The 14,541-nt window shown below is 48.7% G+C and overlaps 1 protein-coding gene and 7 non-coding genes across 8 annotated transcripts in view; 3 read left to right on the plus strand and 5 right to left on the minus strand.

Moving 5' to 3' along the window:
* The window catches only part of trnas-aga (transfer RNA serine (anticodon AGA)), an 82-nt gene extending 46 nt beyond the window's left edge, over nucleotides 1-36 (minus strand). The window contains exon 1 of the tRNA in view: nucleotides 1-36. This exon is cut by the window's left edge and continues 46 nt beyond it. This is a non-coding gene — a tRNA (tRNA-Ser).
* A 593-nt stretch (nucleotides 37-629) lies between these two features.
* On the plus strand, nucleotides 630-701 carry trnad-guc (transfer RNA aspartic acid (anticodon GUC)). The gene has a single exon. It is a non-coding gene; the product is annotated as a tRNA-Asp (tRNA).
* A 728-nt stretch (nucleotides 702-1,429) lies between these two features.
* Nucleotides 1,430-1,511, minus strand: trnas-aga (transfer RNA serine (anticodon AGA)). The gene has a single exon. It is a non-coding gene; the product is annotated as a tRNA-Ser (tRNA).
* A 1,102-nt stretch (nucleotides 1,512-2,613) lies between these two features.
* Nucleotides 2,614-2,695, minus strand: trnas-aga (transfer RNA serine (anticodon AGA)). Its single transcript has one exon. It is a non-coding gene; the product is annotated as a tRNA-Ser (tRNA).
* A 2,108-nt stretch (nucleotides 2,696-4,803) lies between these two features.
* Nucleotides 4,804-4,885, plus strand: trnas-aga (transfer RNA serine (anticodon AGA)). Its single transcript has one exon. It is a non-coding gene; the product is annotated as a tRNA-Ser (tRNA).
* Nucleotides 4,886-7,156: 2,271 nt separating this feature from the next.
* On the minus strand, nucleotides 7,157-7,228 carry trnat-ugu (transfer RNA threonine (anticodon UGU)). Its single transcript has one exon. It is a non-coding gene; the product is annotated as a tRNA-Thr (tRNA).
* A 115-nt stretch (nucleotides 7,229-7,343) lies between these two features.
* trnas-aga (transfer RNA serine (anticodon AGA)) lies at nucleotides 7,344-7,425 on the plus strand. Its single transcript has one exon. It is a non-coding gene; the product is annotated as a tRNA-Ser (tRNA).
* Nucleotides 7,426-12,745: 5,320 nt separating this feature from the next.
* LOC137310346 (zinc finger protein 850-like) overlaps nucleotides 12,746-14,541 on the minus strand; it is a 34,954-nt gene continuing 33,158 nt past the window's right edge. Inside the window, exon 3 of the mRNA XM_067978198.1 lies at nucleotides 12,746-14,002. Coding sequence (XP_067834299.1) covers nucleotides 12,865-14,002 — 1,138 coding nt within the window. The 3' untranslated portion in view covers nucleotides 12,746-12,864. The remainder of the gene's footprint in view (nucleotides 14,003-14,541) is intronic.

Genomic DNA, 14,541 nt, shown 5'->3' on the forward strand with positions numbered 1-14,541 from the left:
TCTAGTCCATCGCCTTAACCACTCGGCCACGACTACTGGACAGTGGGCGAATGCTGCTCACTTAAAATTGCAACGATCCATCGCTCTGTAACAGACGGGCTCCAAGATTCACAGTGCCCGTGTGTGTAATGTGTGTGTCTCACTTTTTCTAAGCTTTTCTGAGTGGGTCTCTCTCTCTCTCTCTGTCTTTCTCTCGCTGTCTCTCTCTCTCTGTCTGTGTCTCTGTCTATCCCTCTGTCGCTGTCTGTCCCTCTGTCTCTGTCTGTATCTCTGTCTTTGTCTGTCTCTCTCTGTCTTTCTCTTTCTCTGTCTGTCCGACTCTCTCTGTCTCCGTCTGTCTCTCTCTCTGTCACTCTCTGTCTCTGTCTCTCTCTCTGTCTCTCTCTCTCTGTCACTCTCTCTCTCTCTGTCTCTCTCTCTGTCTGTCACTCTCTCCCGCGCTCCCCAATCACTTTATTCTGGACCTTCACTAACAGAGAGATGGAAATGTGAAAGGTGAGTCGTTTTGAACAGTGGCCGTGGAAAGTTAAACAAACTGTCATCAAATAAATAATTAAAATAGATTCCCTGGAACATGAAGCGTGTCTCACACCATCTGTGGTGAGTGTCCATCCACCTCCTCCCCCAGTTCCTCGTTAGTATAGTGGTGAGTATCCCCGCCTGTCACGCGGGAGACCGGGGTTCAATTCCCCGACGGGGAGGTTGCACTTTTCCTGATTTTAAAAGCTTCACTTTTGTTTCTCTTGCAATTTATCTCTACTATTTGATGTGGAAAATACACCGAAAGACTAAACTCGGACCATCCCACTTTCCACAATTTAATTTCAGTGATGTTCCAGCGATTTTAAGACCTGCTCTCTGCCTCATTCTTCACCTCATTGTCAGAAATACAATAATGAGCAAGAAATGAATGTACAGAGTCGAGCTGTGAGCAGACCCGGGCTAATTCAGCAGCTCGAAACAGAGAGAGAGAGAGAAAGAGAGACAGAAAGAGTCTGAAAAGGGTTGAAGAAGTGAGACACACACATACATTAAACAATTGTAAACAATTTTACAACACCAAGTTATAGTCCAGCAATTTTATTTTAAATTCACAAGCTTTCGGAGATTTTCTCCTTCCTCAGGCAAATGTTTCATTTGCCTGAGGAAGGAGAAAATCTCCGAAAGCTTGTGAATTTAAAATAAAATTGCTGGACTATAACTTGGTGTTGTAAAATTGTTTACAATTGTCAACCCCAGTCCATCACCGGCATCTCCACATCATACATTAAACACACAGACAGATACTCACACACACACAGCCACTGATACACAGACACATTAAAGACATAGAACCACTGATAGACAGAAAGTCACAGACACATGACACACAGACAGATTTGGGTTGAAACGCAGAGATGATGAAAGGTTTGAAAAGAAAGCTCTGAACCGTAGTCGGCAGGATTCGAACCTACGCGGGGAAACCCCAATGGATTTCTAGTCCATCGCCTTAACCACTCGGCCACGACTACTGGACAGTGGGTGAAAGCTGCTCACTTAAAATTGCAACGATCCATCGCTCTGTAACAGACGGGCTTCAAGATTCACAGTGCCCGTGTGTGTAATGTGTGTGTAATGTGTGTGTCTCACTTTTTCTAAGCTTTTCTGAGTGGGTCTCTCTCTCTCTCTCCCTCTGTCTTTCTCTCGCTGTCTGTCCCTCTGTCTCTGTCTGTCCCTCTGTCTCTGTCTGTATCTCTGTCTCTGTCTGTATCTCTCTATCTTTCTCTTTCTCTGTCTGTCCGACTCTCTCTGTCTCCGTCTGTCTCTGAACCCGACTCTCTCTCTCTCTGTCACTCTCTGTCTCTGTCTCTCTCTCTCTGTCTCTCTCTCCCGCGCTCCCCAATCACTTTATTCTGGACCTTCACTCACAGAGAGATGGAAATGTGAAAGGTGAGTCTTCTTTCAACAGTGGCCCCTGGAAAGTTAAACAAACTGTCATGACGTAAATAATTAAAATAGATTCCCTGGACCATGAAGCGTGTCTCACACCATCTGTGGTGAGTGTCCATCCACCTCCTCCACCGGTTCCTCGTTAGTATAGTGGGGAGTATCCCCGCCTGTCACGCGGGAGACCGGGGTTCAATTCCCCGACGGGGAGGTTACACTTTTCCTGCCTTTAAAAGCTTCACTTTTGTTTCTCTTGCAATTTATCTCCAATATTTGATGTGGAAAATACACCGAGAGACTAAACTCGGACCATCCCACTTTCCACAATTTAATTTCACTGATGTTCCAGCGATTTTAAAACCTGCTCTCTGCCTCACTCTTCACCTCGTTGTCAGAAATACAATAATGAGCAAGAAATGAATACACAGAATCGAGCTGTGAGCAGACCCGGGATAATTCAGCAGCTCAAAACAGGGAGAGGGAGAATGAGACAGAGACAGGGAAAGGGAGAGCTATACAGAAAGAAAGAGAAACAGAGAAAGACAGACAGAAAGAGTTGAAGAAGTGAGACACACACATTAAACACACACAACCACTGACAGACACATTGCACGCACAGACAGAGAGACGGACAGGTTTGGGTTGAAACGCAGAGATGATGAAAGGTTTGAAAAGAAAGCTCTGAACCGTAGTCGGCAGGATTCGAACCTACGCGGGGAAACCCCAATGGATTTCTAGTCCATCGCCTTAACCACTCGGCCACGACTACTGGACAGTGGGTGAAAGCTGCTCACTTAAAATTGCAACGATCCATCGCTCTGTAACAGACGGGCTCCAAGATTCACAGTGCCCGTGTGTGCAATGTGTGTGTAATGTGCCCGTGTTTGATGACAGTTTGTTTAACTTTCCACAGGCCACTGTTGAAAGAAAATAAGATTAACTGGCCATCCACTTCATTATTGTATGTGGGATCTTTCTGTGAACCTCCTCTGCGCCCTTATCAAGGCCACTCTCAGTCGCCGTCTCTCTCTGTTTCTCTTTCCTTCTGACTCTCTCTCTCTTTCTGTATGTCTCTCTCTTTCTCTCTCTCCCTGTTTCTCTTTCTCTTTCTTTCTGTATGTCTCTCTCTCTTTCTCTCGCACCCTCTGTCTCTCTCACTCTTTCTCTCTCACACACTCTCTCTCGCTCTCTGTGTTTGTCTTTCTTTCTGTCTGTCTCTCTCTGTCTTTCTCTCTCACTCTGTCTCTTTCACTCTTGGAATAGAAGTTTACAACATGGAAACAGGCCCTTCGGCCCAACATGTCCATGTCGCCCAGTTTATACCACTAAGCTAGTCCCAATTGCCTGCACTTGGCCCATATCCCTCTCTACCCATCTTACCCATGTAACTGTCCAAATGCTTTTTAAAAGACAAAATTGTACCCGCCTCTACTACTGCCTCTGGCAGCTCGTTCCAGACACTCACCACCCTTTGAGTGAAAAAATTGCCCCTCTGGACCCTTTTGTATCTCTCCCCTCTCACCTTAAATCGCCTTAACCACTCGGCCACGACTACTAGAGAAAGCGAAAATGCTGCTCACTTAAAATTGCAACGATCCATCGCTCTGTAACAGACGGGCTCCAAGATTCACAGTGCCCGTGTGTGTCTCACTTTTTCTAAGCTTTTGCTAGTGGGTCTCTCTCTCCCTGTCTCTTTCTATCTCTCTCTCTGTCACGGTCTCTCTCTGTCTCTATCTATCTCTCTCTCTCTCTCCTTCTGTCTCTTTCTATCTCTCTCTCTCTCTGTGACTCTTTCCACGACGGTCTGATCAATAAACTGTCATGAAATTATTAGTTGAGGCGGAAGAGTCGAAATCCATTGTCCCTCAATCAGTCGATTGCCGCAATCAATCACCAAAATCAATCTTTGACCATTTCTCGATTCTACCGGATAGGGAGGGACAGAGAGGGAGAGACAGAGAGGGACAGAGAGATAGAGACAGAGAGGGAGAGAGACAGAGAGAGAGAGACAGAGAGGGAGAGAGAGAGAGAGACTGAGAGAGAGACAGGGAGAAAGAGAGAGACAGAGACAGAGAGGGAGAGAGACAGACAGAGTGGGAAAGAGAGAGAGAGAGCGAGAGGGCACAGAGAGATTTACCAGCAAGATCCCACAAACAGCAATGACAGAGTAACAGGGACATAATGCAGCAGGAAAACGAGTGGGACTGAGCAGTATGAAAGTGTAACGGGATTAAATTAAAGAGCGACCGGGAGTGGGGTTCACCCGGGTGTAAACCAATTGGATCTTAAGTCGTAAATGTGTGTGTCTCACTTGTTCTAAGCTTTTCTCTCTCTCTCTCTCCCTCTTTCTCTCTCTCTCTGTCACTCTGTCCTGCGCTCCCCAATCACTTTATTCTGGACCTTCACTAACAGAGAGATGGAAATGTGAAAGGTGAGTCTTCTTTCAACAGTGGCCCGTGGAAAGTTAAACAAACTGTTATCAAATAAATAATTAATGGTTAAAATTTGAAGTGTGTCTCACACCATCTGCAGTGAGTGTCCATCCACCTCTTCGGACTGGTTCCTCGTTAGTATCGTGGTGAGTATCCCCGCTTGAGACCGGGGTTCAATTCCCCGACAGGGAGGTTACACTTTTCCTGCCTTCAAAAGCTTCACTTTCATTTCTCCTGCAATTTATCTCCAATATTTGATGTGGAAAATACACCGAGAGAAAGAGAGGGAGAGAAAGTCAGAGATCCACTCAGAAAGACTGAGACAAAGTGAGACACTCATTTTACACACAAATCACACACACGGGCACTGTGAATCTTGGAGCCCGTCTGTTACAGAGCGATGGATCATTGCAATTTTAAGTGAGCAGCTTTCACCCACTGTCCAGTAGTCGTGGCCGAGTGGTTAAGGCGATGGACTAGAAATCCATTGGGGTTTCCCCGCGCAGGTTCGAATCCTGCCGACTACGGTTCAGAGATTTCTTTTCAAACCTTTCATCATCTCTGCGTTTCAACCCAAACCTGTCTGTCTGACCGTGTGTGTCTCACTTCTTCAACCCTTTTCAGAGTTTCTCCCTCTCTCTTTCTGTCACTCTTTCTCCCGCTCCCCACATCATTTCATTCTCGACCTTGACTGATAAAGAGATGGAAATCCATCACTTAGTTAGTGAAGGTCCAGAGTAAATGATGTGGGGAGCGGGGGAAAGAGTGACAGAGAGAAAGAAAGAGAGAGAGAGAGAGAGAGAAACTCAGAAAACTGCAAGAGAAATGAAAGTGAAACTTTTAAAGGCAGGAAAAGTGTAACCTCCCCGTCAAAGGAATTGAACCCCGGTCTCCCCCGTGACAGGCGGGGATACTCCCCACTATACTAACGAGGAACTGGGGGAGGAGGTGGATGGACACTCACCACAGATGGTGTGAGACACGCTTCACATTTATCATTTATATTTCCATTAATCATTTATTTGATGACTCGCCTTTCACATTTCCATCTCTCTGTTAGTCAAGGTCCAGAATAAAGTGATGTGGGGAGCGCGGGAGAGAGTGATAGAGATAGAGAGAGAGAGGCAGAGAGAGAGAGAGACAGAGACACAAAGAGAGAGAGAGACAGAGAGACAGAGACAGAGAGAGCGACACAGACAGAGAGGCAGAGACACAAAGACACAGACAGAGGCAGAGAGAGAGACACAGACAGAGAGGCAGAGACACAAAGACACAGACAGAGGCAGAGAGAGACAGAGCGGGAGAGAGAAACAGAGAGCTCGACAGACAGAGACAGAGACAGACAGAGGGAGAGAGAGACCGTAATAGAGAGAGAGAGATAGAAAGAGGCAGAGGGAGAGAGAGAGAGACTGTAATAGAGAGAGAGAGAGATAGAAAGAGACAGTGGGAGGGAGAGAGAGACTGTAATCGAGAGAGACTCTATCGCTCTCTATCACTCCCAATGTATATCTCAGGATCAGTATCTCTCTCTCTCTCTCTCTCCGTCTCCCCATTACCCGCACATCTGAGAATCACAGAGTCAATGAAGGAAACAGATTTAAACCCTGCAACAGACGGGCCCCAAGAATTCAGTCCCCAAACAGTCTCCGCAGGGTTTTTACACATCAAATATTGGAGATAAATTGCAAGAGAAACAAAAGTGAAGTTTTAAAGGCAGGAAAAGTGTAACCTCCCCGTCGGGGAATTGAACCCCGGTCTCCCGCGTGACAGGCGGGGATACTCCCCACTATACTAACGAGGAACCGGGGGAGGAGGTGGATGGACACTCACCACAGATGGTGTGAGACACGCTTCACATTTATCATTTCTATTTCCATGAATCATTTATTTGATGACAATTTTCTTAAAGAAGACTCACCTTTCACGTTTTCCATCTGCATTATGTACCTGTTACTCTGTCATTGCTGTTTGTGGGATCTTGCTGTGCACAGATTTGGAAACCTGGGCGATAATCAACACCACCAAAAAACAGATTAATTGGCCATCCTTTTCATTGCTGGATGTGGAATCTTTCTGGTAAATCCCTCTGTCTCTCTCTCTCTCCCTCCCTCTCTGTCTCTCTCTCGTTCTCACTGTCTGTCTCTCCCTCTCTCTGTCTTTCTCTCTCTGTTTCTCTCTCTCTCTCTCTCTCCCACTCTGTCTTTCTCTCTCCCTCTCTGTCTCTCTCTCTCTCTCAGTCTCTATCTCTCTCTGTCTCTTTCTCTCTGTCTGTCTCTCTCTCTCTATCTCTCTCTCCCTCTCTCTGTGTTTCTCTCTGTCTCTCTCTCTTCCTCTGTCTCTCTCTCTCATTATCTGTATCACTCTCTGTCTCTCCCTCATTCTCCCTCCCTCCCTCTCTCTGTCTCCCTCTCTGATTCTCTCTCTCTCTCTCCCTCTCTGTCTCCCTATCTCATTCTATCTCTCTCTCCCTCTGTCACCCTCTCTCACTCTCTGTCTCTCTCTCAGTCTCAGTCTCTCTCTCTCTCTCCCACTCTCAGTCTCTCTCCCTCTCTCACACCCCCCACCCGCCTCTAATACCCGCTGGTTTGAGAATCACGGGGTTAAAGAAGGAAACTGATCGGAACTCATTTCTGCCTGTTTCAAAACCACAAAATGACAGAATCTCTCCTCCCAGGGAAACGGCACCGGTAGAATCGAGAAATGGTCAAAGTTTTAAACCTTCTCCCTCAGATGGTGAAACAGAGGGACACGGGGCGATGAAAAGGCTTCGGATAAATCATCTTACTTTAATTTGAATCAGGTACGGACGGGGATCGAACCCGCGCTCTTCGGTTTACAAGACCGACGCCTTTCCACTTGGCCACCGCACCCCATGGTCGAAGAGCGGGTGATAATATTCTTCAGCGGGTTCAGTCAGATCAACGGGTTTCAGTGATTGATTGCGGCAATCGACTGATTGAGGGAGAATGGGTTTCGACTCTTGCAGTAGTCGTGGCCGAGTGGTTAAGGCGATGGACTAGAAATCCATTGGGGTTTCCCCGTGCAGGTTCCAATCCTGCCGACTACGGTTCAGAGCTTTCTTTTCAAACCTTTCATCATCTTCTGCCTTTCAACCCAAACCTGTCTCTGTGTGTGTGTGTGCAATGTGTCTGTCCACCTGTGTGTGTTTAATAGTCTGAGTGTGTGAGTATCTGTCTGTGTGTTTAATGTGTGTGTGTCTCACTTCTTCAACCCTTTTCAGACTCTTTCTCTCTCTCCCTGTTTTGAGCTGTTGAATTATCCCGGGTCTGCTCACAGCTCGATTCTGTGAATTCATTTCTTGCTCATTATTGTATTTCTGACATCGGGGTGAAGAATGAGGCAGAGAGCAGGTTTTAAAATCGCTGGAACATCACTGAAATTAAATTGTGGAAAGTGGGATGGTCCGAGTTTAGTCTTTCGGTGTATTTTCTCCATCAAACTTTGGAAATAAATGGAGATGAAGCTTTTAAAGGCAGGAAAAATGCAACCTCCCCGTCGGGGAATTGAACCCCGGTCTCCCCCGTGACAGGCGGGGATACTCACCACTATACTAACGAGGAACCGGGGGAGGAGGTGGATGGACACTCACCACAGATGGCATTAGACATGTTTCAGTTTATTCTATTTAAACTATTTATTTGATAACTTTCCATGGGCCACTGTTGAAGGAAGACTTACATCTAAATTTTCCATCTCTCTGTTAGATCAGGTCCAGAGTATAATTATGCGGGGAGCGTGGGAGATAGTGAGAGTTTTTCTTTCATTCATGGGATGTGGGCGTCGCTGACCAGGCCGGCATTTATTGCCCATCCCTAATCGCCCTTGAGAAGGTGGCGGTGAGCCGCCTTCTTGAACCGCTGCAGTCCGTGTGGTGAAGGTTCTCCCACAGTGCTGTTAGGGAGGCTGTTCCAGGATTTTGACCCAGCGACGATGAAGGAACGGCCGATATATTTCCAAGTCGGGATGGTGTGTGACTTGGAGGGGAACGTGCAGGTGGTGTTGTTCCCATGTACCTGCTGCCCTTGTCCTTCCAGGTGGTAGAGGTGGCGGGTTTGGGAGGTGCTGTCGAAGAAGCCTTGGCGAGTTGCTGCAGTGCATCCTGTGGATGGTACACACTGCAGCCACTGTGCGCTGGTGGTGAAGGGAGTGAATGTTTAGGGTGGTGGATGGGGTGCCAATCAAGCGGGCTGCTTTGTCCTGGATGGTGTCGAGCTTCTCGAGTGTTGTTGGAGCTGCACTCATCCAGGCAAGTGGAGAGTATTCCATCACACTCCTGACTTGTGCCTTGTAGATGGTGGAAAGGCTTTGGGGAGTCAGGAGGTGAGTCACTCGCCGCAGAATATCCAGCCTCTAACCTGCTCTTGTAGCCACAGTATTTATATGAGTGGTCCAGTTAAGTTTCTGGTCAATGGTGAACCCCAGGATGTTGATGGTGGGGGATTCAGTGATGGTAATGCCGTTGAATGTCAAGGGGAGGTGGTTAGACTCTCTCTTGTTGGACATGGTCATTGCCTGGCACTTGTCTGGTGCTAATGTTACTTGCCACTTATGAGCCCAAGCCTGGATGTTGTCCAGGTCTTGCTGCATGCGGGCTCGGACTGCTTCATTATCTGAGGGGTTGCTAATGGAACTGAACACTGTGCAATCATCAGCGAACATCCCCATTTCTGACCTTATGATGGAGGGAAGGCCATTGACGAAGCAGCTGAAGATGGTTGGGCCGAGGACACTGCCCTGAGGAACTCCTGCAGCAATGCCCTGGGGCTGAGATGATTGGCCTCCAACAACCACTACCATCTTCCTTTGTGCTAGGTATGACTCCAGTCACTGGAGCATTTTCCCTCTGATTCCCATTGACTTCAATTTTACTTGGGTTCCTTCGAGCCACACTCAGTCAAATGCTGCCTTGATGTCAAGGGCAGTCACTCTCACCTCACCTCTGGAATTCAGCTCTTTTGTCCATCTTTGGACCAAGGCTGTAATGAGGTCTGGAGCCGAGTGGTCCTGGCGGAACCCAAACTGAGCATCAGTGAGCAGGTTATTGGTGAGTAAGTGCCGCTTGATAGCAGTGTCGACGACACCTTCCATCACTTTACTGATGATTGAGAGTAGGCTGATGGGGCGGTAATTGGCCGGATTGGATTTGTCCTGCTTTTTGTGGACAGGACATACCTGGGCAATTTTCCACATTGTCGGGGAGATGCCAGTGTTGTAGCTGTACTGGAACCAGATTCTCTGGAAACCAGGCAGAGTACAGAGAGTGGAGGGGAAAATTGAAGAAGGGCAAAGAGAGAATATGAGAAAAGATTAGCGGGTAACAGAAAAGGGGACCCCAAAAATCTTTTACAAACATATAAAAAGTAAAAGGGTAGTTAAAGGAACGGTGGGGCCGATTAGGGACAAGAGAGGAAATCTTGAGGAGGCAAAGGGCATGGCTGAGGAACTGAAGGAGGACTTTGCATCTGTCTTCACAAAAGAGGAGGGTGGAGTTAATGTCACAGTAGGAGAGGGGGGAGTAGAGATATTGGACAGGATAAAAATAGATAGGAAGGTGTTAAATAGGTTGGCATCACTCAAAGTTAACAAGTCACCCGGTCCAGACGGGATGCATCCTAGGTTGCTGAGGGAAGCAGGGGGTGGAGATAGCAGAAGCTCTGATCACAATCTTTCAATCCTCCTCAGATACAGGAGTGGTTCCAGAGGACTGGAGGATTGCAAATGTCACACCCCTGTTCAAAAAAGGGGAGAGGGATCAACCTGATACCTGCAGGCCAGTCCGTCTAACGTCAGTGGTGGGGGAAACTACAACAGACCATTGTCGAGGACAAAATTAATTCTCACTTGGAGAAGCATGGATTGATAAGGGACGGCCAGCAAGGATTTGTTAAAAGCAGATCACGTCTGACTAACCTGATTGAGTTCCAGGGTGAAGGAACAGAGGGTCGATGAGGGGAGTGCAGTAGATGTTGTATATATGGACTTTCAAAAGGCGTTTGATAAAGTCCCCCATAACTGACTTATTCGGAAAATAGAAGCACATGGGATGAAAGGGACGGTGGTAACTTGGGTACGTAACTGACCAAGGGATAGGAGACAGAGAGTAGTGGTGAACGGATCTTTTCCTGACTGGAGAGAAGTCTGCAGTGGGGGTCCCCCAGGGGTCGGTATCAGGACCATTGCTTTTCTTGTCACATATGAATGACCTGGACTTGGGTTTCGGGAGTACAGTTTCAAAGTTTGCGGATGATACAAAACTTGGCAACGCAGTAAATAGCGAGGAGGATAGTAACAGACTTCAGGAGGACAGAGACAGACTGGGTGAAATGGGCAGACACACGGCCGATGCAATTTAATGTGGATAAGTGTGAAGTGATGCACTTTGGGAGGAACAACATGGAGATTCAGTATAATCTGAATGGGACTATTTTGGGGGGGGGGTTCAAGAGCAGAGGGACCCGGGGGGGCATATTCACAAATCTTCGAAGGTGGCGGGGCAAGTTGATAAGGCGGTTAAGAAAGTGTATGAGATACTCGGCTTTGTAAATAGAGGCAGAGAGTACAAAAGCAAGGGAGTTATGCTAAACCTTTACAAATCACTGGTTGGGCCTCCGATGCAGTATTGTGAACAATTCTGGGCACCGCACTTTAGGAAGGTCGTCAGGGTCTCGGAGAGGGTATAGATGAGGTTTACCAGGATGGTCCCAGGGATAAGGGACTTCAGTGATGTGGAGAGACTGGAGAAGCTGGGATTGTTCTCCTCAGAGCAGAGAAGGTTAAGGGGAGATTTGATCGAGGGGTTCAAAATCATGAGGGGGGTTTTGAGATGAACACTTGTACGGTTTGTCCCCTCTGTGATCGGTGCTGTCTCCTTCCACCTGCAAAGGCCGATGATACTCAGTGGTTGGAACGTGGAACTCACCACTACAAGCAGTGGTTGAGGTGAATAGCAGAGATGGATTTAAGGGGGAAGCTGGATAAACACATGAGGGAGAAAGGAATAGAAGGAAATGGTGATCGGGTGAGATGGAGTAGGGAGGGAGGAGGCTCGTGTGGAGCATAAACACCGGCATGGACCCGATGGGCCGAATGGCCTGTCTCTGTGCTGTACATTCTGTGTAATGGTTATATATTTGATTCTGGTATTCAACTGAAGCATCTTTCCACATTGGGGCGAGTCTCAATCTTCGCTGTGTGTGTGTGTGTGCAGTGGATGTATCTGCATTTACCAGGCAGGGAGTCTGGGCACTGAACACTGACATTGGCTGCAGAAATACAGAGTGTTCCCGAGAGGAGTCAGGGAGTGAGTGCAGTGCCCTCCCACAGGGTAAAGAGGCTTTGACTCTGTAACTATAGACACTGGGCGGGGGGAACCGACTCCATTCATTCACTCGGCTCGATTATAAAATTCCCAGCCTTGTTTTCAAATCCCTCCATGGCCTCCTCGCGCCCCCCTCCCTATCTCTGTAACCTCCTCCAGCCCCTACGACCCTCCGAGATCTCTGCGCTCCTCCAATTCTGGCCTCTCGCCCATCCCCCCGATTTTAATCGCTCCACCATTGGCGGCCGTGCCTTCAGCTGCCCGGGGCCCGAAGCTCTGGAATTCCCTCCCGAACTCTCTCCGCCTCTCTCTCCTCTTTTAAGACGCTCCTTAAAACCCACCTCTTTGACCGAGCTTTTGGAAACAGTCTCTCCTTATTTACTCTCTCAAAACCCTTGATGATTTTGAACACCTCGATCAAATCTCCCCTTAACCTTCTCTGCTCTGAGGAGAACAATCCCAGCTTCTCCAGTCTCTCCACATCACTGAAGTCCCTCGTCCCTGGAACCATTCTAGTAAATCTCCTCTGCACCCTCTCCAAGGCCGTCACATCCTTCCTAAAGTGCGGTGCCCAGAACTGGACACAATACTCCAGCTGAGGCCTAACCAGTGTTTTATAAAGGGTTTAGCATCACTTCCTTGCTTTTGTACTCTGTGCCTCTATTAATAAAGCCCAGGATCCCAGATGTTTTTTAACAGCCTTCTCAACTTGTCCTGCCACTTTCAACGATTTGTGGACACACACCCCCAGGTCTCTCTGTTCCTGCACCCCGTTTAAAATTGGACCATTTAGTTTATTTTGCCTCTCCTCATTCCTCCTACCAAAATGCATCACTTCACACTTCTCTGCGATAAATTTTATCTGCCGTGTGTCTGCCCGTTTCACCAGTCTGTATCTGTCCTCCTGAAGTCTGTTACTGTCCGCCACATTGTTAATTGTCGCAGAATAATTAAGAGGAAAGTTCTTAAAGGCAGACTGCGGGTCTCATAAGTAATCAGTCAACTCTGGTCTAATCCTAGCGACACCAAGGCCTCGCTCGACACACTGTCTGTTTAACACAAAGCTGATTTAATTGACGTATATACAGAATATTCACATCCAGCCCAGTTATCTCGGGGTTGTTAACGTCAGCATCAACAGACCCACACTGCCAGAACGCTCATGGTTCAGTCCTGGATACAATTAACAGCAGAATCAGACCAGTGCAGTCGATTGTGAACTCGCTGGTGTTTCAGCAGCCTGGATGAAAGAGCGAATCCCTTCCCGCACACGGAGCAGGTGAACGGCCTCTCCCCGGTGTGAACTCGTCGGTGTGTCAGCAGGCTCGACGACTGACGAAACCACTTCCCGCAGACGGAGCAGGCGAACGGCTTCTCCCCGGTGTGAATGCGCTGGTGCGCCAGCAGTTGCCTGGAGCTTTTGAAGCTCTTCTGACAGTCAGAGCATCGGAAAGGTCTCTCCTCGGTGTGAACTCGCTCGTGTATCAACAGGTGGGACGAAAGAATGAACTTCTTCCCGCACATGGAGCAGGCGAACGGCCTCTCCCCGGTGTGAACCCGCTGGTGGTTCAGGAGGGTGGACGACTGAGCGAACTTCTTCCCGCAGACGGAGCAGGTGAAGGGCCTCTCCCCGGTGTGAACTCGCTGGTGCCTCAGCAGGTGAGTTGACCGAGCGAATCCCTTCCCGCACACGGAGCAGGCGAACGGCCTCTCCCCGGTGTGAACTCGTCGGTGTGTCAGCAGGCCGGACGACTGAGTGAACCCCTTCCCGCAGACGGAGCAGGCGAACGGCCTCTCCTCGGTGTGAATGCGCTGGTGCGCCAGCAGATCCCTGGCGCTTTTAAAGCTCTTCTGACAGTCAGAGCATTGGAAAGGTCTCTCCTCGGTGTGAACGAGCTCGTGTGTCGACAGGTGGGACGACAGTTTGAACGTCTTCCCGCACACGGAGCAGGCGAACGGCCTCTCCGCACTGTGAACACGCTGGTGGATCACCAGGCTGGACGAATGAGCGAACCCCTTCCCGCACACGGAGCAGGCGAACGGCCTCTCTCCACTGTGAACCCGCTGGTGGATCACCAGGCTGGACGAATGAGCGAACGCCTTCCCGCACACGGAGCAGGTGAACGGCCTCTCCCCGGTGTGTCTGCGTTGATGCCTTTCCAGCTCGGAGGGGTAATTGAATCTCCTCCCGCAGTCCCCACATTGATAGGGTTGGTCCTCGGTGTGAGTGCGTTTGTGCCTCCTCAGGCTGGACGATCCGCTGAATCCTCGTCCACACACGGAACACTCGTACGGTTTCACGGCGCTGTGATTGGCACTTTCCCCTTCCATTCTCGCAGGCCGACGATACTCGGGTGCTGATGAATCGAGTGACTGTCAGATCTTGACGTGACGTTTGCTTCGAGATTCCCGCCTGCAAACCCTCCGCTTGTAACACCCCGTAAAACAGGCTCACGGAAGTATTTCCTGTAAGCAGAGGTGAGAAATTCAAAACGGACAATTTTCTACCTTACGTTCTTCTTTATCGTCCCTCCAAAACCGCTCTCCCTCCTCTCCGTGTTCTCGTTCGATTGAAATCAAGTTCAGTCGCCATGTCACCGTCCCTTTAACCCCTGCCACAGACATCGAGACAATGTCCCTTTAAAACATCTGGCACCCTGCCAGGTAAGGAGACGCACTGTCCCTTTAATTACAAACGGGGTTAAAAAAGGGGGTCGGGGACCCTTTAACTGCCACAAATACTCCCAGAGAGAAGAGACGGTCTTTGTCCCTTTCACTGCTGACAAAATGTTGGAATGTTTGCCTGACACACACACACACACACACACACACACACCAGGGCTC

This window comes from Heptranchias perlo, unplaced genomic scaffold, assembly GCF_035084215.1.
Source record: "Heptranchias perlo isolate sHepPer1 unplaced genomic scaffold, sHepPer1.hap1 HAP1_SCAFFOLD_244, whole genome shotgun sequence".
In the NCBI taxonomy this organism is placed as follows: domain Eukaryota; kingdom Metazoa; phylum Chordata; class Chondrichthyes; order Hexanchiformes; family Hexanchidae; genus Heptranchias; species Heptranchias perlo.